This window comes from Melopsittacus undulatus, chromosome 2 (assembly GCF_012275295.1).
Source record: "Melopsittacus undulatus isolate bMelUnd1 chromosome 2, bMelUnd1.mat.Z, whole genome shotgun sequence".
NCBI lineage: Eukaryota > Metazoa > Chordata > Aves > Psittaciformes > Psittaculidae > Melopsittacus > Melopsittacus undulatus.
Genome location: NC_047528.1, coordinates 116,411,762 through 116,433,965, shown reverse-complemented (window position 1 = coordinate 116,433,965; position 22,204 = coordinate 116,411,762). Strand labels below are relative to the sequence as shown.

General features: G+C 36.6%; 1 protein-coding gene across 2 annotated transcripts in view; it reads right to left on the bottom strand.

Annotated features, from left to right (window-relative positions):
• EPHA6 (EPH receptor A6) overlaps positions 1 to 22,204 on the bottom strand; it is a 436,532-nt gene that overhangs the window by 384,885 nt on the left and 29,443 nt on the right. For both annotated transcript variants that reach the window (XM_034072841.1, XM_013127941.2), the window contains exon 2: positions 16,809 to 16,873. In XM_034072841.1, coding sequence (XP_033928732.1) covers positions 16,809 to 16,873 — 65 coding nt within the window. The remainder of the gene's footprint in view (positions 1 to 16,808; positions 16,874 to 22,204) is intronic.

Here is a 22,204-nt window from a genome sequence, read left to right as displayed (position 1 = left end):
CCAACTGGACATTAAGCAACTCTGTGCTTAGCCATTCAGCAAATTCTTTATCTAGCAAGTGGTTCATCCATCAGATTTATGTCCCTCCAGTTTAGAGACAAGGATGCATTTAATGTATGCCACTTCTGTTTGCCAGTGGTTCAGAGATTTTTGTTATTGCAGTATCTGTAGGGTTTCACACATTTTTGAGGCAAATACTGTATATATCACCCACATCTAAGAATTTAACAGGTACAAAAGACATAGCTTATAACCCATACTGCATACATTTTTAGTCCAAGGAGCTCCATCAAGCATGCCAGATGCCATCTGCACCTATACCAAGATACAGATATGAAAATACTTGACTTTCAGATGGTGGCTAAGACATTCTCCCTGTTTCTTCTACATTCACCTGCAAATAGTAAATTTAGTCCCTTGTTTTCTTTAATAAGTGAAAAAGAGCAAGGAAATCCATGAACTGTCAGAACTTTACATTTGCCTTTAATTTAAGGTCTCAAAATGTACCTTACAGTTTAAAAGGGTTTTTTAAAATCCAGGGATTAAGGAAGTTGCTGTCTCAAATACCACGTTAGTCAGCATTAGCTGTGGCATTATTTTAGACAAACTAAGATTTTGAATGAAAGTATTATTCTTCTAATGCCATATTCCCAAGGGTAATGAAAGTAATTACAAATCATATTACATAAAGCTATGAACTTTACAGGGAAGGCAGTGTTTCCTCTGCCACATGAACCACACTCTACAGAAACTGCTGAATTCCACTTCCAAGGAAACCAGGTATGATATAATTGATACTGAACTTCCTTTGTGACACTGTTCAATGGTATTTATATGACCTGTGCTAAGGAACAACAAGATTATGTATCACTCCTAAAATTGCAACAAACCAGCTTTGATGTACCAGTGCAAATGTAAGCAGATCAAAATGAGCAATACATATTCAACTCTTGTAATGAAGTAAATCTGAAAAAGTCAAAACATAAAAAGGTTCTATTCAAAGTAACTGGAAAAGAAAAACTACAAAATCACCCACAGAACTGCATAGGAACAAGTTCTCACTAACCTTTTGAAACATTTTTGGTATCTTTGAGATCCTTGACCTTATTCTTAAATCACAACTTAGTAGATAATCCATTTCATTTTTAATACAATCACAGAAAACAGTGGCTTCAACAAAGTATATTGCTTCTTAATAAGTAGTTTAACACTTACTGGACCTTTCTTTGACAATGTTTAATTTCTCCTACATAGCACCAACAACAGTTGTATTTACAACTCAAATAAAGGAATCAGAAATGCCGTTTCAAATGCAACCATTTCCTTTAGCTAAAATTCAGAAGCTTTTCAAAAGCATCCCCTGCCTGACTTTTAACACTTGTAAACAAAATCTTACTAATACACCTTTGCATGATATTAAAAGAAAGCAAATTAAAAAATCATGTTTAGCCAGTGTATACAATAAAGTATATTGGACCTCAATGCATCCAGCAGCATGTAGGCTAAAGCTGCACACAACTGAAAGTTTCACTGAAGTGTTCACAGAGAAGTAAAATGCTAGGGAAATCAGGACTACAGTTTATAGAACTAGTAAATCATTCTTCTGCTGCTTTCAAAAGCTGTCAAGCCTCAGTTTAAATTCCTGTTATGGAATTTTCCAAGAGTTGGTAGTGAGTGATCTATGATGACCATAGGAAGGTTGGGTTTTTTACTTACTGCCAACCTATCACTAATATTTAATTGATTTACTTTGTAAAGAGAAGGAAAATAGGGATACTGAAAAGATAAAACTTCTTTTCAATGGAACTCCTGATGAAAACATTTTTCTGGGGCTTAAAGCCAAAAAAGCTTCCTATGTTTTATTCCTCTGCATAATCTAATGCAGTTGACTATAACCATGTATTATAGTTCTTGCTATAATCCTATTTTTGACATTTAGCTAAAAAACCCTTGCACTCATAACTCTTAGCAGATGTTCCTATGTCTAAATTTGTCTTCACTGAAGTTCTGCCTTATATCTGAGTAACCTTAACTCCACAGGAACAAAACTTAGGTGGTGAAACTTTTTAAAAGCCCTACTATATGCAACAGTACTACAGAAGCAGCATTAAAAAACCTGCCTCAATACTCCATAAAGATTCAAGCTTTACTCTCGCACAAAATTTATCTCATTGTGATTAATTTGCTATCTCTAGTATCGTACTGTGTATTCATATTAAAATACATGCAGGAAATAACTTTATTCCAGTGGAGTAAAGAAATACAACATTTAATAATCATTGACCATAAATTAGTTCATGCAACCAGGTTGTAGATTCACAGTGATTCCCATGGGGGAGGAATATTCAGATCAAAGCCATTGCAGAAACTCTTATCCTATTACTCTGGCTCTTCCGTAGCAGGCAAAGAAGGAAATTCTTCACCATGAGTGTATGAATCAAAATAATGCTGAAGAACAAGACATGCTCCCTCAGGAAATTTCCTGTACTGATCCAAATGGGGGGGAGAGGAAGACTAAATTGTTTTCATCTTCATCACACGCTGATCCTATACTGGGTAAATCAGCTGGGCTTGAGTTAAAGCCTAATTTCTCATAGCACTGCTACCACAGATACATTACAGAGAAGTTAATTTTTTACTGAGGTGCTTTCCTGCATGTTTTCCTCAATAAATTACTACCTATTCCATAAAAGGCTCAAGACATGCAATGCTTGGCAGGTTAGCTTTTCTGGAAGAACTTCTTCATTGCATTTCTTTCTCTTCAGAAATGGGAAAAATTCCATGTAAAATCAGCTTGCTTTCCAAACTGTTTTGTTGCAATTTACTTTCAGAGGCAAAGGAAAAATGTCACGGCTAAAGAGCCTTAGAAATTTAAAGCTGAGTTAGGGCATTCAGCTAGAAGCCAATGTCTATTCTTTTCCAACTGCTTACATACCTATGTATTCTGACACAATATAGATAAACAGGGCCAGTTCTTCACAGAATTTGAACATATTTTTAACTTCAAGCACACCAAAATAAACACCTTTAAAACATGCATATGTCACAGTGTTTTGGTAAGCATATATATAAATTTTCAAGCAATTCCATTAGGCAAATAAGTAATGATTAAAAAGATATAAAAAATAGATTGCAAAAAAAAGAAGCTCATTAGTTTCTGGATTTATAGACTAAAAACTGCTCATGCCCAAGATAGAGATTCAGATAAGAGCAAGTATTTATCATTGCTTTGTAGAGATGTCTGTCTTCAAAGCCAGGGCACAGATCCCAGTTTATTTAATAGCACAGAGATAAATTCATTAGCTGTGCATGAAGTGCCTTGTTTTGAATTTACATACAGACATCTCAGTTGCTCCTAAGTGGTTTGAAAGATATTAATTTGTCCTGGCTGAACAATGCAATTTGATACAAAGGCCTCTGAGATTTTTCTACTGGAACTGGCATATTCAAAGAAGCAGCACAAGGAGAGCTTCTGAGAGCACTCAAGTGAAGGGTTTTGCTGCCTAGCTTACAAACCCTGCCCTTCCAGAGTGTCTCTTGGCTTGGATTTGATGTTGCATGGAATTGGCTATACTACATGTAGCTCTGGTGATCCATTCACGGGACTTAATCAAGCATTTCTGCAGTTTTGCTCCTATAGGCAGTGCAGACAGTTCTCTGAGTCCTTCAGCTACTGAGCTAAAGCTCATGGTCATGTTCATTGCCAGAAATCAATTGCAGAAGAACATGTACTGCCAAAGAAACACTAATGTTTGAGTTTCACTGAGGAAGAGAACAAAAACACATGGAATTTCACTACTTCTCATTAATTTCCCTAAATGGATAAAAAGTTCAATATGAGCCTTCTAATTGCAGGGTATTTGAAGTAGAATGACTTTGGGCAGAAGGAACAGAGGAAAAGAAACTAAAACAAGAACAGTAGGGGCAAGAAAAATTATGATGCAAGCACATGGTCAGTGAAAGCAATTGCCCTTAGTTATTTTGTCATGGAATGAAAAGGTAAAGATAATCCCCTTAGCTTTCCTTTGTGAAAGTAGAATCCAAAACTAATCCTTTTATAGTAGCTATGCCACATGAAATCGGATGTTTAAACAAATCCCCTTAATCATCATGGCAAGAATCAGGGAGCTAAAGTCAATCCCTTTAGCTAGCCTACATGAAACAGGGAACCAAAGCAATCTCCTTCACTATGCTAATGCTATTAATGAAGTCTATCACCCTTTTAAACTACTTTGATACAAAACTATTAGTAGCCTTTTCGTGACATGCATAAGACCCAACATGTATGTAGTGACTTCTATGGTAGTAAGCTGAACATTACTGGCCAGATTTTAGGGCATAAAGTATATGTCTAATGCTCACCACTTCATGACTTACTAGTCATAAGCATAATGAAAGAATATTTGTGCATTCATTAGCTGAGAGGCAAAGCAAAACATTTGAGCTCTTCCTTAAGAAAAATTAAGAAATTGGTAGTATTCCTTGCAGCATGGAAACCCGATGAAAACTACCAACAGACATGCAGGGAAATCACTGAACAAAGCCATATTAAACATATCATTGCATTATTTAGCTCTGTGTCTGCTAAGTTACACTTGGTTGCTTCTTTTTACTCTGCAATATACCCAGTTTTTTAACACTACTAATCAATTCCAAAGAAACATTCATAAGCTTCTTAAAATAACTGCTGCTAGTTGAAATTATGCATATTTGTTCCATTCACTGATAGCCCTGTTTGGGAGACTTTATTGGTTTGCATTTGTAAACAGATTTGGTTGATAAAATCCTTGCCCAATATTAAAATACCCAGAGATAGGTTCATCTCCACCTTATCTCAGTGCATGCACTGGAAAACTTCTGCTTGTTTCTAAAACAAACCCCACAGGACCATCAAGCTTCCAGAAGCACAGAATGAAATCTGTACTATTTTGCTAAGTGAGATCAACCATTCCTGTTCATTTCAAGGTCATATGCTCGTCTTACAAAAAGAAACCTGAAAAGCAAGAGTCAGTAAAACATCTGCATCCTTCAAATGCTGTTCTGCATCCCAACAGCATTTGTGATCTTGCAATTTATTTCTGCAAGTTACATATTTTAAACTCTTAAGAAAGGATTCTTTTGATCAAATACAACAGAGGATTATCCTCTTAAATCTGAAATGCAGTTATAAATCATTATTCATAAACACCTGGATTTTCTACTGGGTTTCTATTTTGTTCTCCAAATAAGTGTGTTTATTAAAAATACTTCCATTTCCCTATTAGAAGTCAATAAACATATCTGCAAACTACCTATTTTCCACATTTTTGAAGCAGCTTATTAGGCTTATGTGAGGAGTATCCATTTCTGCTATGATTGCTTACATAAACACATAATCCATGTGGTAAAGGCCTCTGTACTTGCTCAGACCCCTTTGCAGGGTATGCACACTGAACCACATCTGTAGTCTATCTTCCTAAATCTACAGTTTTCAACTCTTTAAATTTTAGACTAGCAATTGCTGTACACTTTAAATGTCAACTGTTCTTCAGAGAAGAGTTTTCAAGCTCAAGCATCATATTAGTGGTTTAGAGACAGACTGACAGAGAGCAAAGCAGAAAAGAATTTCAACACAACCATTTCAATCCAGTACTTTTTTCAGTCTCAGGCCTAGTTTTAGTCCTCCAACATTTATAAGAGGGCTTGGTCTCATCTCAGCCCTGAGTTCATGGAAGACCTGTCTTAGAGACAGCTAGTGGGATCACTGCAACGCAGCAAGGAGAAAGTTATCAGGCAAGGAGTGTGCACAATCTTCTCTACTACAGCTTCTTGACCATTTTTTAGCTAAGAAGATTCATAGCCTCTATGTCTACTTGAATATTTAGCATCAACACATGGACAACAAAATGCATGTCACTGAGGAAGCAGATAAAACAGGTACCTTTTGACAATATAAAATACAAGCGAAGGAGCAAGAAAAAGCAGGGAGAAAACTCTCTTTGCCTACAAGGATGAAGACCGAATGTATTTACCCCTTGAAGACTGCAAATAAAATGATGATCGCAGATAATGTCAAAGTGATAGAGTCCTTCTTGTCCCACATGTTCCCAAAAAGAAATGGGAAGGTCTGTCTCAGCACCACAAGGGAAAAAACTCTGGGAAAGAGAGTAGTATTTCATTGTGTCCAACCCATTCCTAACTGCTATACTAAGATCCACTCAGTGAAAATTCCAGCAGAGCAGAAAACCTATGAGTGTACACTCTTTCCATCCTTACAACTGTTAGGAACTCTTGGTACCCATGTACCAACATAATTTAAAGCACCATCAGAAAATAAGTGATTTATTGCAATTTTCAATGGGGAACGATGTGTGTGCTTAGTACTTAAAAGTAGCTGAGAAACTGTTTCAAGCTTGCAGATTTCTTTATCAATGGGTTAGTTTCCTGTAACTTCAAAAATTCATTCAATGTATGTAAACATCTGTGAAAGAGTCAAAAGTAAATTTTAGGGGGGCTCTTTTGGTTTTGTTTGTTTGGGGGGTTTTATCTTCCTTTTCTGTTAACTCTAAGTAAAGGCTTCCAGTTTAAAGTCAAGCTATTGCAAATCCTTAGGAATATTTTTTCATTTTCATTAGACACAGAAGATCCACGTTTAGAAAATAGGTTATTCCTGTCACTAGAAATGACTAAAAGTCTCAGCAGTTTGCTTAGTTCTCCTCAGTTACTGAATGCAGCATATAACTAAAAAGCTGCAACCGGTCATGAGACAGAGAAGCCTCTTTTGCTGCTGCTACTTCTACCTTTCTCTCCTGGGAAAAAATATTTCTGTGGCTTTTGAGCAATCCAGAGAGATTGCTTTTCAGAATACTTAGGTATTTATCAACTACTTAAGCATTTATGAGGCCATTTCCTAAGCACATGGGAATTCGAAGGGGTATTTCCCAGGAGTTCCATATAGCAGTTCTCTTAAGTCTCTGAAAATACAATGGTTCAGATAAAGAGATGTTCAGTATGCATCTGTTATTTCCATAAATATTGCTTTTCTTCCACTTTCCTTTTAACCTTTCTTCTCCATGATTCAGTAATGAAGGCAACACTCAACTTGGCATTCTTTCTTTTGGCATTCCATGTGTGAGCACAGTGAACACTGAATTATGCCAGAACAGTATTATATAGAATTGGGAATGGATATGCATGAATCTTTTGAATTCTGGAGTATTGACATGCTGGCAGAAACCATAAAAATTGTCTAATTCAACTCTTCTGAAAATATACCCCATACAACTTAAATGAATGGTTCCTTCTCCCTCAACCCAGTATGTTTTCCTTCTCAAAATACAATTCTCTACATAAAAAAAGGCAAAAAAATGTGTTAATTTTCACTAAATTATACTTTTCTTCTTCCTGCATTTTTCGGTAAGGCAAGATATTGTAAACTTCTGAATGCAAGATACGGATGTGCAGCCTACAAAGACTTGCAGTATTTTTCACACACTGAGTACATAGACATGCAACCTGTGTATGGAATTCGTTTATTGTAACTTCCAACCAATGCATTTTGAAAAAGCAATACAGGATTTAGCATTCATTTTGTGGGACTGCACAACTGAACAAGTTAAATGCTTACTGTGCTCCACTACCTATTGTGTTTCTCACACCTAGAATGAGAAACATGAAAAAATATAAATACCCTTTTTGCCCCTCTTTTACTATATAATACACATTGAAAAAGAATAATCTTTCTTAGTGCATTATAACATACAAGATATACAAAACACATTAAAATCAGCATGGTAAGAAAATACAGCAAATAGCTTTATATTTACTACTTAGCAGTTTCTGGGCATTGAATGCATGAACTGCATCTAAGGCAAACAAACTTTCTTAGGGGAAAAAAGGGTGATATTTTAAATAGCCCTTCTCTGCATCAAGGATTATAAGCCTGCCTGTTTTGTTTTCCTTTTCTTTATCATGTTCCTCATGCTACTCAAAAATGATTTTAAAAGCCTGGAAAAACCAGACTCCTTAATAGTCAGGAAAGCATAAAGACAAGTAAGAAAACAAGGAGTACCTGGTGTGAGGGGTGAGTTGGAGAAGTTAGATCTTGGACAAAAAAGAGCCAAACTTCTTAAGTGTCATATCATTTCTCTATTAAATTGATAGGTTTGAATTTCAGCTATGGATTCAACATGGATTTTACCCCCCTTGCTATGTTCTATGTTAAATGTTTAGATAGTTACAGAGAATGAAATGGAAATAGCAAACTCTCAGCTTGACATTCTAGTAAGAGGTCATCCTACTAGAAAACCAGTATGAAAAATGCTGCAGCTCCACAGATGGCACACAGTTCCAGTTATATACAGGAAATTTTGCCTTTACTAAGAATGTATTTATATCCAATACTATTTAAATTAAACAGAAATGGGAAAAATAATGCAAAAAGTATATGCAACATTACTACCAAAAAGTTCACTCTTGCCACGCAGTACACTAAAAATACAATCAATTGGTTTTCGTTGAGCAGTTTAGAGACCACTTCTATTGCTTTATTATTACAGATTACTACTTAAGTATATAGCTATTCTATACTGAATCATCCAAATATGTTTATAATTCTCCTGCCTTACATATACTTTCCTACAAGTGGTTTGTTGGGGTTTTGGTTGTCTGGTTTGTTGTGGGTTTATTGTTTGTTTAAATTCCAGCAAATTCCACCTCATTGTTTAGGCTAGTAATGCTTTAGGTCTGTCACTGCATAATGGGCAAGTACAAATGGGCCCTAATGTGTTTGCAATAAATATGTCCTGGTAACCCTGCATCCATCCAGTAGATACACGAATTCCCAGCACAGTCACAGCTACTTCTTTGGCCAAGGTTTTCAAATTACATATGCAGGCAAATTAAGATTTGTGCCATATTATCAGGAAACACAGGCATAAGCAGAAAATCAGGCATTCCTCAAAAGACACATTGACATTCCCAGGGGCATAGGCTTTTCAGGAAAACCTTCAAGGTTTTAATAAGTGTTCCTAAAAGAAACACAGAAACTTAAATCCCACAAGTTACTCATTCCATAATAGGAACAGCAACTCCTTGACAGAAGCTTTCCTAGGCATTTAACTAGATCTTGGATACACCTAATTGTTTAATCCCTGCAGATAGAAATTAATCTAAAAACAAACCAAAACCACCCAAGAAAGCTCCTTAATTTACCTTTTCCTTCATACAACATCTTGACCATCAAAAAAGATACTAAATATCATATTGCAGAGCATGGGGTCTGATTATGCCCAAATTGCAGCTCAAATACCCGACTTCAAATATATTTCCCAATGCCATCACTTCAAACACCCTGTATTGTGTGAAAATCTGATTAGCTTCCTTCTTTTTCCTTCATCCTTGTTAAATGTTCTGACAGCTAAATCCCTACCTTCTATTAAACTTGTTATTAAAACCACAGCCTCTGTGACACCTCTGAAATCCTGCTGCTGAGCTTTCATAAATGTAACTAGATATTTTCATTGCCATTGAACTGCTGGAATAGAGGGGGGAATTTAGACTTTAGGATGCATCTTTTCTCAAAAATGTCCTCAGTTCTTAGTTAAAACTTTACTTCTTGTTACTTCTGCAACATCTATCCATAGCTCAATCCTCTGTTCCACAGACTACTCAGAGTATGCCCAAGTGGCTCGGAAGACCAAGCAGCACACCTTGTATAAGAAACAGCATGGCCAAGAAAACTAGAAAAGTGACTGTTTCCCTGTATTTGGCACTGGTGACAGTGCATCTCAAATCCTGCGTTCAGGTCTGGGCCACTCACTACAAGACAGACACTGAGGTGCTGGAATGTATCCAAAGAACAGCAATGAAGTTAGTGAAGGACCTACAGAACAAGTTTTACCTTGGGCAGCTGAGGGAAGTGGGGTTGTTTAGCCTGGAGAAAAGGAGGCTCAGGGAAGACCTTATCACTCTTTGTAACTCCCTAAAAGGAGGTTGTAGTGAGGTGGGAGTCTGTCTCTTCTCCCAGGTAACACGCTATAGGACAAGAGGAAATGGCCTCAAGTTGTGGCAGGAGAAATCTAAATCAGGTATTAAGAAAACATTCTTCACTGAGATCAAGCATTGGAAGAGGCTGCTCAGGGAAGTGGCTGAGTCACCATCCCTGGAGGTACTGATGACATGGTTTAGTGAACCTGACAATGCTAGGTTTACAGCTGGACTCAAGGATTTTAAAGGTCTTTCCAAACCAAATGATTCTACAATTTACTTAGAATACAAGTAATACACCTTCAGACAGAAGCGTTTTTTTTGGTATTGGCATTTTTTCCTGTTGACTTTCACACAAGTAATTCTAGTTATGTCTACCAGGTTAGGGATAGGGTTGATTTTCTTCATAGTTCTCCATATGTTGCTGTGTTTTAGACTGGTGACTAAAATAGTACTGAGAACACACCAGTGGTTTAGCTGTTGCTGAACAGTGCTTGCACAGCATCAAGGCCTTCTCTGTTTCTCAGTTTGCCCTCTCAGAGAGCAGGTAAGAAGCAGGCAAGATCTGGGGAGAGAACACTGACAAATGTGTGACAAATGTAACATAATGTTCTGTGTTTAATCTGTGGGTAGGGAGCAGTTTTATCAAAGCAGCTGGTACGCTGGAGGGAAGGAATGCCATCCAGAGGGACCTTGACACGCTTGTGAGGTGGGCTGATACCAACCTCATGAAGTTTAACCATGACAAGTGCAAGGAGCTACGCCTGGGTCAGAGCAATCCCAGGCACAGCTACAGGTTGGGAAGAGATTCAGAGCAGCCCTGTGGACAAGGACTTGGGGGTGTTGGTCAATAAGAAGGAGGAAGCATAGACAGAACACCTGACCCAAATTAGCAAAAGAGGTATTCCATACAACATCACATCATCCCCAGTACAGAAACTGGGGGAAGCTATCCGGAAGGTCCAGGACACTGGTCAGGTCACACTGGGTATCAGTCAAAGGGTGCTAACCATTTCTATTCTCTCCCCTTTCTGTTTCCCTTATCATTATTATTATTGGTGGTAGCAGCAGTGGTTTGTGTTATATCTGAGATACTGAACTGTTCTTATCTCAACCTATGGGAGTTACATTCTTTCCTTTCTCCTGAGCATCTTTTAGTGCACTAATCTCTCTTTTTGTGTATTAGTGCTTTTCACTGATGCTTGTGTTTTACTTATCTTCCTATTTTTCACCACTGTCACATTACTTTCCCTATGATTCTATGATTTCCCCACTTCATACTACTCCTTACTATACTGTGCTGTTTACTAACAGTTTTATAAAGGAAGGGGTCTAAGTTTCTCTCTTTCTTTAGAAATGTTTTGTTTCCATGTGACTTCAAAGGAAATCAGGAGAATTTTGAAAAAATAATCAATCCACCTCAGAAAATGCATAAATAAAAATCTTCTGTATTGTGTAAGATGTCCCCAGACATATTCCCAGGTCAAATCACCTTCAGAGGGATTAGTTTAAAAGTGAAGGAGAAGACGGATGCAGCTACGCTGGAAGAAATGTTTACACATTAGCACTGTACAACCTCAGTATCACCTCTGATGACAACATGAAAAAACACTAGTGTGTACTGATGAAAACCAGTGGTAAGCCATTCAAAAATATGTTACTATAAGCTATAGTATCTTCTAATTAGCTAAGAAGGAGTTAAGTCAATTGTTGATTGATGCATTAATGTAAAAGATTATTCTAACAGGGAGGGTAAATAATCAGTCTGGTAGGCAAAAAAAAACCCAATAAATCAGTGCTTTGACAAGTCCAGTCTCAACAAATTCACTACTGAAAAACAGAAACCCCACTAAAATGGTAAATTACGGAGAGTTATTTAAAAGCTTAAAAGATCCCCCAAAGAAAGAAGATATTCAAAATAGAACTGCTTCTGTGGATAAATCAAGAGGAAATTTACCAATTGACAAGAAAGCTGTTCAAGTAACTGCAGAAAATGGGGTTAAAATAGTTTCATCATTCACAAAGCTGTCAAATAATTTAGAGGGCTTCTAGTAGGCTCTTTACTGTGACAAGGCTATACGTTGTGCCTACTGTGACAAGGTAAATTCTGCAAGCCCCTTCCATGTGTAAATAGTTTCTCACAGCTTTGTTTTACGAGTCACCTTACCATTTGTTACACTGATTTTACAATTATTTTGGAGTTTATGAAGTGGCCACACACAAGTTAAAATTGAGATTAATGGTAGAAGCACATGTTTTCATTATTGTTTTCTTCTTTAATTAAAAAGACTTTACTCCAAATTAACAGTTGCCAAGTAATGATTCAGCTCATGTGAAATAAGGCATTCTTTGACTCTATAGGATACTTATGGTAGATGTTTTTCAGGAATAGACAGGCCCTTATGACAACAGTCTCCAAACCAGAGCCCGTGAGCAAACTTCACTCACAAAATTGTCTTACATTGTTTAATGTAATGGGAAATAAATACTTTAAGAAGTTACACCAAAGATAGAAGGAAAAAAGCCCCAACAACTGAAGCTGCCTAAGGTACATTATTTTACTACCATTACTGCTAGTGGACCACTACATTTCAGTTATGCTTTCCCATTTTTTTCCTTTCCTCCCTAATGTTCAAAACCTTATTAATCACTTAAATCATGCTTAATCCCCTAGAAAAACTGTCCTTCTGACAGGCACAGCATCACCTGCTGTGGTGAGAAAACCTAGCAAATATAATCCTGTCCCCAAGGTCAGCAAACTGACTTCAATTAACTCAAGCAGCCTGCCCACCAGGACACATTTACATTCTCAAACCTATGAAGGGTTTCTTTCGCAATCCAAACCAACTTGTTCTACATTTCCAAGGTTATGGGGTGACAGTTTGTTGAGTAAAGATCTATTTTCATCTCTTAGAGCATGCTTTTTCATAAATCAATCAGTCATTTTGAACTATAGCCCAAAGAACACAGGAAGTATCAGATATGTCCATTATTAAAGCAGAAATTTTAGACAGCCTATCACTGAGAAGCTAAATTAGAATTCAATCAACACAAGCTGATACTACTGACCTCAAAGATATGCTGCATTTTGTAGCTCTAAGCACTTAATTTATTACCTGTTCAAAATACAAGGAAAACCAAACTGACAAGAAAATACAGAAAACGCATTTGCAAGAAAAACTATTGTATTCTCATGCTTCAGGAAGGTTGCACAAATAACTGGGGAGAAAATGAAAAACTAAAATCACTTATTATATTACAAAGGAATGGATAACACAGTTGCGCATAACTCAACTTTGCAGCTATATGATGGCACTGCATACAAATGCCCCATAGAGAACTACTGCGTTGTATCTTTACTTGCTTGTAGCTACCTCTGGGTTACCAAAAGTGCTGAAAGCTTGCAAACATTATTTTCTGAAACTACCATAAATAAATCTGGGAAGTGAAGGTTCTGCCAATTCCAAAAGCATACATCCTGTTTTTTTCTCCTATTTTACTCTAGCCTGTTAGTTTGATGGATACTCAATACTAACCAAATTCCAAATACTGTTTTTCCAGTTGCTATTTAATGGAAACATTCTTCATGACTGAGTATGTCAGTAAATTATGATTTCTGTTAATGCCACAGCCTCAAGAAAACCTATCATCCCGTCCTCCTAACCTCAAATATGTTCATGAGAGCAGTATCTATGTCAATGACACCTTTCTTACACATCTAAACACCAACACATACACTCATTTAAAATAGAAGAGGAGAAATGTTTGATTAAAGTTATTGGAGTTATTGGTTAGTTCTAAGATGTATGCACTATCTGAACAAAACTATCTATCAAACCCACAAACAAACCAAAACCTGCCACTCTCCTCCAAGAAAAGGGAAAATGCTGATGGACTAAACCATCACAGGACAAAACAGGTTCTTATTCCTGCAGTGATAATCTCAATCACACAAATAATTATGCCGTATTCTGAATTATATTAGAACAGATAAGTAACTCGGATTAGACAAGACTGTGGACATATAATAACATCTCTGATGTTTCTGCGAGATTTAGAAAGACAAGTTTTACTGTTCTTTACTAGATACAGTAAGTATTATAGAAGTTATTAAATGATCCCAAAAGCACTGTTCTGCCTTATGTTTTAAAAAGAATCAAATAGTAATTAACATGACTATTGACCTTTTGTTGCAAAGACGACATACTAAAGTGACCCCAAGACGTATAGAAATGGCATATTCTGTTAATTACATGAGCACTTGTACGCTCAGTTTTCTTGTTACCTTTGTGTAAGGTACAGAATCCCAGAGTAAAACTGGTAAAGAAATAAACTGTATCAAACCAGTTTAGAAATATATCCTAGTTTAATTTTAGTATATTCAATATTTTATAAGCCAAAGTAATGTGACTTTTCATCTTTTAATAGCTTTATGCAATTCTTCACTATGTTCAAATATCTAAACCAATGTGTACATTTGGTATATTTTAATGCAGTTTGTCAGAATGACACTGACTCTGAAATATTAGCAATTACTGATTTTAATCAAAAGTTCTGCATAACTCTAAATGAGAGAAATAACTCTCATTTCATAAGTAATTTGTCTCCACTATTTATTTGGGGTTTTCTGTTTGTTCATTCTTTCTGCACCATTTCAGAGGAGCATCATAGCCACTAGTCATACTGCTCACAGCAGCCTTTTGACATTAGGCATTTTACTTCATTCCCCTGTAAGAAAGGGAGGACCTTGTTTGCCTGCATATCCTGTCATCTCCTGCTGTGTGTCACCAATACCTTACAGGCTCTTTCTTAAATGGATCATGCTTCTCCAAATCATGGATTCTCAGCTGTACAACTTCCCCAAAAGTCTGTTCAGAAACTTACTTGTTTTAGTGCACATGAATCTTTATGACATTTACAGCTCAGGCTAATTCATCAACAGTTTACACATATTTTCTCCCGAAGTTAAAAGTACCCGTGCACTTCTCGTAACTATTTACTCTGCTTATCTCACAGTTTTCACTCTAGGCTCTTCTGCCTATTAAATCCCCAGGAAGCCTTATTCTGTATATTTTCCTCAACCTACAAACCACATTTCTCCAACTTACTGACTCCAGCTACTTTTATTATAACTAAATTGCACCTATTTGGGAAAATCCCCAATAACTGAATCCCAAGTACTGACTCAAACATCCACCTGTATTCTGGTAAGCACGGCCAATTCTTAAAACACAGCAAAGGTCCTAAGATAACTGAAAACCTCTGTGTATTGCAAAACTAATGTTAATTTTCCATATGACCAACCAAAATAGATATGTTGTAATAGTTATGTTTTAAATCAACTTTGATTTTGTGCTTGTTTATTTGTGATGGGTTTTATTGGAATAACTAAAGCTTTTAAGAACTCATGGAATAAATGAAATTACATCTTGTATGCTTTCCTAATGCCTGTTCAATTCAGTGGAGCTCATCACAAAGCTAGAGCAAAACATTCCTCACATATACCATTTCTCATCATGGTATATGACAGTATTCGCTTTATCTAGAATATTGGAAGGAAATAAGACTTCAGAATTATAACTCAGACTGCATGAGCCTGCATACCAAATGTAAAACATAGAAGCATCCGTAACACAATGAAATTTCATCTAGGAATATAAGGAACTGGAAAACTCTGAAAAAGAATAATCCATAAAGTTGAAAATAGGCTGAGATTAAGAAATGCCACATTGCTTGAAATCCCTGAGGGCAAAAATGCAGACATTTTATGGAAATGGATTATTAAGGTTCTGAGGATAGACAGTTCCTACTTCCTTCTGGAACAGATCACAAGGAATAAAATAACTAAAAATACACAGGATTTTTCACTCAGAAAAACCGTATTTTCTGAGCTCATTTCAAAGAAGCAAGTAGTCTCATACACAAGAATTTAGAGACAATGCCAGCTAATAGAAAAACAAGTGATAATCCCAGTGACATCAGAACTAGAAGCCGATACAATAGGTGTTAAATGCTCCAGCATATTGTATCTCACTTATAAAGTGAAACTATAAGTGCCTCTGAAATTCTGTTAGGTGCATTGCCCAGGTAGAAAGAGAAAATGGGTTTTGTCAGTATAGCCACTGATGGCTGAAATTCAGAGAGTGAAAATGCTCCTCTTCTCCACCTGTGCCTCACCTGCCAAGCCATCACCAAGTATACCAGACACTGCTAACACTCTAGGGCCCTGTACACAATGTTAAGTGCCTCCTGGCAATCTTTGGTTACAGCACAGTGAACCCATGTAAAACACTAAACTGGAAGAGCAAACTTCAAACTAGAAGGGTCAGTGCAGGAAAAAAAAGCCCCACAAAACTATTCTATAAATATTTAAACTGATTTAATTATATTAATAAATTCATAATGTTCTTCTGATTTAGCCAACCTGACACCATTTTACCAGATGCTGAAGTCTATCCTAATCTTCACTTAAATTATCAAAGTTTTGTTTCAAGTTATAATATCAAAAATTATTTTTCCTTTTATTTCACAAAAAAAAGTAGTCCTAACATTTCTTTAGCATAGGAATTTTTGAGATGGAACTTTATGATGTGTAACAGTTGGAATCAGATTTAAAGTAAGACATATTCTTAACACTCAGAAAATCAAGAAAAGGGCATAATAATGTGTACTCACATTATTTTTACATCTGTTATTCCTACTTACAGCACAGGCTGCTCCAGTCATGCGAACTAAAATCATTCTGGTTGTAAGAATATCCACCCAGGTATAATAGCCATTCACTTCCAGAGTGTCAGAATGCCAAAATCCAGACAATAAAACCAAAATGGTGAGTGACTTACCCCATTTAAAGGAAATGTTTTCCATCCTAGTTCTCCAAGGACAGCTGTGGTGTCAAGTAACACAACTGAAAATGAAAAAAGAAATAGTATGTTTGCAGTTTTGCTTAGTTAGACATATGCAACATCAAGTATTAAACAGGTTACGAATTGAATTAGCCATATTAGCCAAGTATGTCTGCTTCAAGCTACTAAAGCAAATAAAATGTTAGAGTATAACTAAAACCAGAATCTAAACATTGAGGTTTTCATGGCTTACATTTCATTATCAAATGTCTCAGAAGATGCAACTCATAAAAACCCCTAATTCCTTTGTAAGAAATCACTGCAAAATCACAGTACATTAATGATACTTCATCATTAAAAGGTGCGTGAACAGGTATGCACACTTCTGCATTCATTTGCCCTGAAATCTAGATTTACACATGGACTTGAACATTAAAGCCTGTAAATCAAAGAAAAACAGAGTTTCAAAAGATTTTAAAAGAAACCATAAACTTACCAGAAATAAAGTTATACAATACACAAATTGTATAATTCAGAAAGAAAACAGAAAGAACTAAGAACTTTAGAGTTGATATTTTAGCTGGAATACCACAATGCTGAAAGCAGCTATGTATATTTGGCATCACTTCTGCCACATTAATTTGGGGGTTTTAATGTATGTTAAAAGAATGTGCATTATTGTGCTTGTATACTAAGAAATATTTCTGCACTACCTTAGTATGTTAAATTATATTAGCTTCATTATTTCTCTTTCACTAATATTGCAAAAATTACACCTCATAGCGTTAAGGAAGCTAACTGAAAACTAAGCATTTAATACATGAGACATTGTACCTCCATGTACTACTGCCCTCTAATGGAATTGTTTCATCTGACCCTCTAAGAACTGTAAATTTAGGTTTTAAACATAAAATTAAGTATTGTATAGGGCAATTTATTTAAACTATCAAATCGGTATGTTTTGAACGCTGAGTTCCTCCTTACAGCCCTCAACTTCTAGTTCTTCCCTTCATGGTTAAATGATGGAGAAAAATGAAGCTATTATTTGGAACATGACACCACTACCCATACTTTTGAGAGGCAGGTTATGCTGTTGTGCATTATCTTCCACCTCTTATCTGTCCAAACCATCAGTGTACAGTTATCTATCATGTGTTTCTGTAAAGCAGTACAGCAGCAATAGCAGAAGCTAGGTCATGCTTTTTTGCCTTGGGGGAAAAGGCACCTTGGCATGGGAACCATATGAGCTTGCCACCTTATTAGAGGAAACTAGACCAAGCATCTTCCTTTGTGTTTTGTATTAGTGACAACTGGAGTTCCTCTATATTTAACTGCATGTTGACTTTTAACCTGAAACTGAAATAGTCTTATCAGCAAATTCACAGTCAGGTAACAAGCTCAACATTCACCAAATAAAAGTTTAATGATTTGTTTGAAGAAAGTAATGGCATTTTAAAAAGGATACTGAACAAAGGGCACCATTCCGCTCTCCACTTCTTCACCACTGCACCAGTTTATGAAGCTTTGTGAATAACTTGAAGATAAACTTTTTTACTTTAAAAATAATAAAAAAGAGATCATTATCTCCACTGAGACTACTGCTGCCTTCTCTTACTAAAAAAGCAGAGACTTACAGCTGCTACAGTATTTTCTACTTGCATCAAGCTACCATACACCTGTTGAAGAGTCAAAAAAGCATCTTCCTATTTGGCCTGTGAAGCAGCAGTTTCCTGTGTAAACCTTCCAGTTACAACATACTGGGGATCTGTCACCTCCAAAAGAATTAAGCCGCTGGGTTCAGCTATCCCCTTTCCATAGGGAAGACCAAATGCTCAGCTGGTTTCTGAGAATATTTCAGTTCCTCTTAGGAGTTTGATTTATTCTCTCTATCTCTCCTCCCCACCTCTCTCTAGCCAGCAGACTCCTTGTAAATATACTCGGTTTTCAGCTAAGGTTATACCTTGCTACTTATGAAGTGCTCTTCTGATACTTTAATTCCTTAAAACTTTTGGGGCAGCAGGACCATGACTCAATAAACATTGTCCAGGTTATCAAAAACAATACTTTCATGGAACAGGCACCAATATTCAGCAAGGAAAAATACTCATTTCTTCAGTGGAGCTTGAATTAATTAATTCCTTGCCCAAATTAATCAAGTACTACTTCAAAGCTCAAAGCTATACATTAAAAATTAAGAGCTAGAGTAAATCCATCACTGAAAGCAAGTTTAAATTTAGTTGAACCACAACCATAGAATCACAGAATGGATTGGGCTGGAAGTGACTGTAAAGATCATCTAGTTCCAGCTCCCCTGCAACAGGGGGGATATACGTTTACCAAATTACTAAGTTTTGTTAAAATACAATTTTTTATACATTTTACATATGAAGTGAGACAAGGGGGGGGGGCACAAAATCACAAAATGGAATATATAAACCTTTAGAATCAGTTTTAAGTAATGTTAAGTTTCATGGCTTTGTAACAGTAGCAATGGAAAATTACTGAGGTGCATAATACATAGAAAAACAATAGAGTACAGCTGGAGAACATCCTGGCACAAGGTAAATTGTTATAGTTGATGCAGTTTTAACAATCTAGAACAGGACATGGGGATAAGGAGTATCTGGGAATGGCAGGGGTCCAGGATGGGCTACAGTTAAACCAACGGATAAGTAAGAGGACAGGAGGATTATCATGTCTCTGGTGCTAACGAACCAATGAAGCTGGTATGAGCATCTACTGTGCGTGCTTCAAAGGCTGCCAGAAGTGACAAAGATTGTTGGAAGAAGTAAACGACCCTCAGAGACCACCACCACATTTGTGTATGCATGTGGGGAACTTTCTGGAAAATAACATAACCCATACGTAGCTCATGAACATGTATGTATGCCCAGGAACTATAGAAGGACCGCTTGTGTAGCAATACAGGGACACACGTTAGGAGGACTTATCACCCGTGTCTCCCAGCACTGCAATAAAGAATATCTGCTTGTCAGCTTGAAAACTTTGTTGGCAAGTTTGTTCCTGGAGTTTTCTCCGAATCACAAGCCTCTTGTATGCTTACATATGCTTGCTTATAGCCACGAGATCTGTTAGAACATCAACCCTGAGAATTCAAACTACAACACTATTAATCAGAATTAGGATGCTATCACTTGCATAGAATGCTATCACCTTCAGACTCAGAAATGAAAATCATAGAAGTTAACATTGTTTTTCCAGCAGTACTTGCATTAAAAGACATTAAATAATTACCAATCAAAAATATGCAAATACTAGCAGATCAGGTAAACATTATAGCAAAGAAATACAAACCCCAGTAAAGGGGTAAAATCATCAGGGCTGGCTATACAAATGAGGACACGAATAAAGTAATAAAATCTGCATACACTTCAGTGATTCGGAAATATCTACATGATAGACTTGAGCGTGGGAGAGAGATACCCAAGCTATCTTTAAATGAGGTAATTAAGAAGCAGTCTATCCCCAGCAGCACAGACCTGATGGCAGACAAATTTACACTGCCAAGAAGCTTCCAACTCACAGCTCCTTGGCAAAAAACATGTTTCTGCCAAAGAAACCCAGACTAAGAAGAATACCCACATGGATACATCTGAAATTACAAACAGGAGTGAATGCTGCTCTTCTGAGTGCAAACCAGGGGAAGTTTCAAGAGCATTGGCAATTCATACAATCACAGAATAGATAGGAAAGAACCTTAAGATCACCTATTTCCAATGGCTCTGCTATGAGCAGGGACACCTCACCCTAGACTATGCCACCCAAGGCTCTGTCCAGCCTGGCCTTGAACACTGCCAGGGATGGAGTGTTTTGCTATTGCAAAGAGGCTAAAAACAGATAATGGATGTTACATGTATGATGCTTAAAATGAGAAAATTCCCTAAGATATTAATGGAACCAGGAATGATCCTTGTCCCTCCATTTACTTATTTACTCCTTTATATGCCATAAAAAGTCCCATTCCTCCTATATTAGACTTCATGCACTACAGACATCACAGACATCAACATAAGCAAAAGTGTCTGGAACTTACATGGGGGGAAGAAAAAGCTGTAAATTAATTGGCTGCAACTAAGCAATGTTACTGACGTTTTTGATACCCAATCTCCACTTGTAGCAGCCATTCTTGTTTGAGGCAACCTAGAGTATAAAACTTGCAGAGTGAACAAGAGTGAAATAGTGTATGTCTGCCACTACAAAGTCACACCACGATTCAAAATTAACTCAAAGGTCCTTTAAAATAATCTTTTTCCATAGAAAGAACTTAAATGTAGCACTTTCATATCCTTCCTTAAATAACTGAGTTAAGAATACTGTAACTTGTTCAATAATCATATATGAAATTAAGCATACAGCTGCAGACATATTAAGTGCCCTGTTCATACTTAGAATTTAAGTGTTTATCTTAGTTTTCCAGTACATACTTTAATAGAGATTGCATTATTATAACTCATTATGACATACTGAGCTCCAGCTTCCTTTTTTTTTCTGGACATATCTTACACTGCTATTATTAGACTTTACAACTGAAATTAATCTTTTCAGAGGTTTTGCCTGGTCCTGAGAGAACTGTTTTATTTAAAATTATGATGAGCAGAACTCCAAGGACAGTGTGGAATTTTAATTCTAATTCCAAAACACTGTTCTGAAGATGAACTCTACAATCTTGTCTGCACAACCAAGGACAAAGCTTCCCAAGCTTTCATTTCCCCAGTTTCTTTTCTTTCTTTCCACATCTTCAGGCAGACTGACCTAACACTTATAAATGAATAAAGGATTGTGGCCAATCATATGGAATCATAGTCCAGTATCAGAACAGGCCACAAGATCTCCCAGCTTTATCTCCTGCTCATTGCAGACTAATACATTCCACAGTTACAGCTATGGTGGGCAAGCCAAAGATTTGCAAGGAAAATACAATGACAAAAAACCATTAATTTCTGAAGGCAACAGCAGTAACTCAGGGAGCTGCAGAAAAATAGGATCACCTGCACTATTCTGTAATAATTCCTTCCAAACATATATATTAAGAACTCTGCCTATTTTTATACCCTGTTTATATATCTGAGGTCACATAATCCTATTTTTGACTGCAGCACTGCACTCACAGGCTGTTAAGTCTACCAAGTTCACTGTCCTTTACAGAATCACTCCTTTTCATCGTTATTTCTCAGTTTGGGTTGCATTTTTGCTCTTGAGTGTACAAAGATCCATTTGTTTATATTAAAACAAGTTGTACTTCTAAGAGCTGACCTTTACGAAGTGATAAAGGCTGTTCCCTGTCTACACACCATCTTTCTTTCTTTACTTGCCTTTTGTCAGCTATTGATTTGATATTTCTTTCCATGTTACTAATGATAAATGTTGACTGG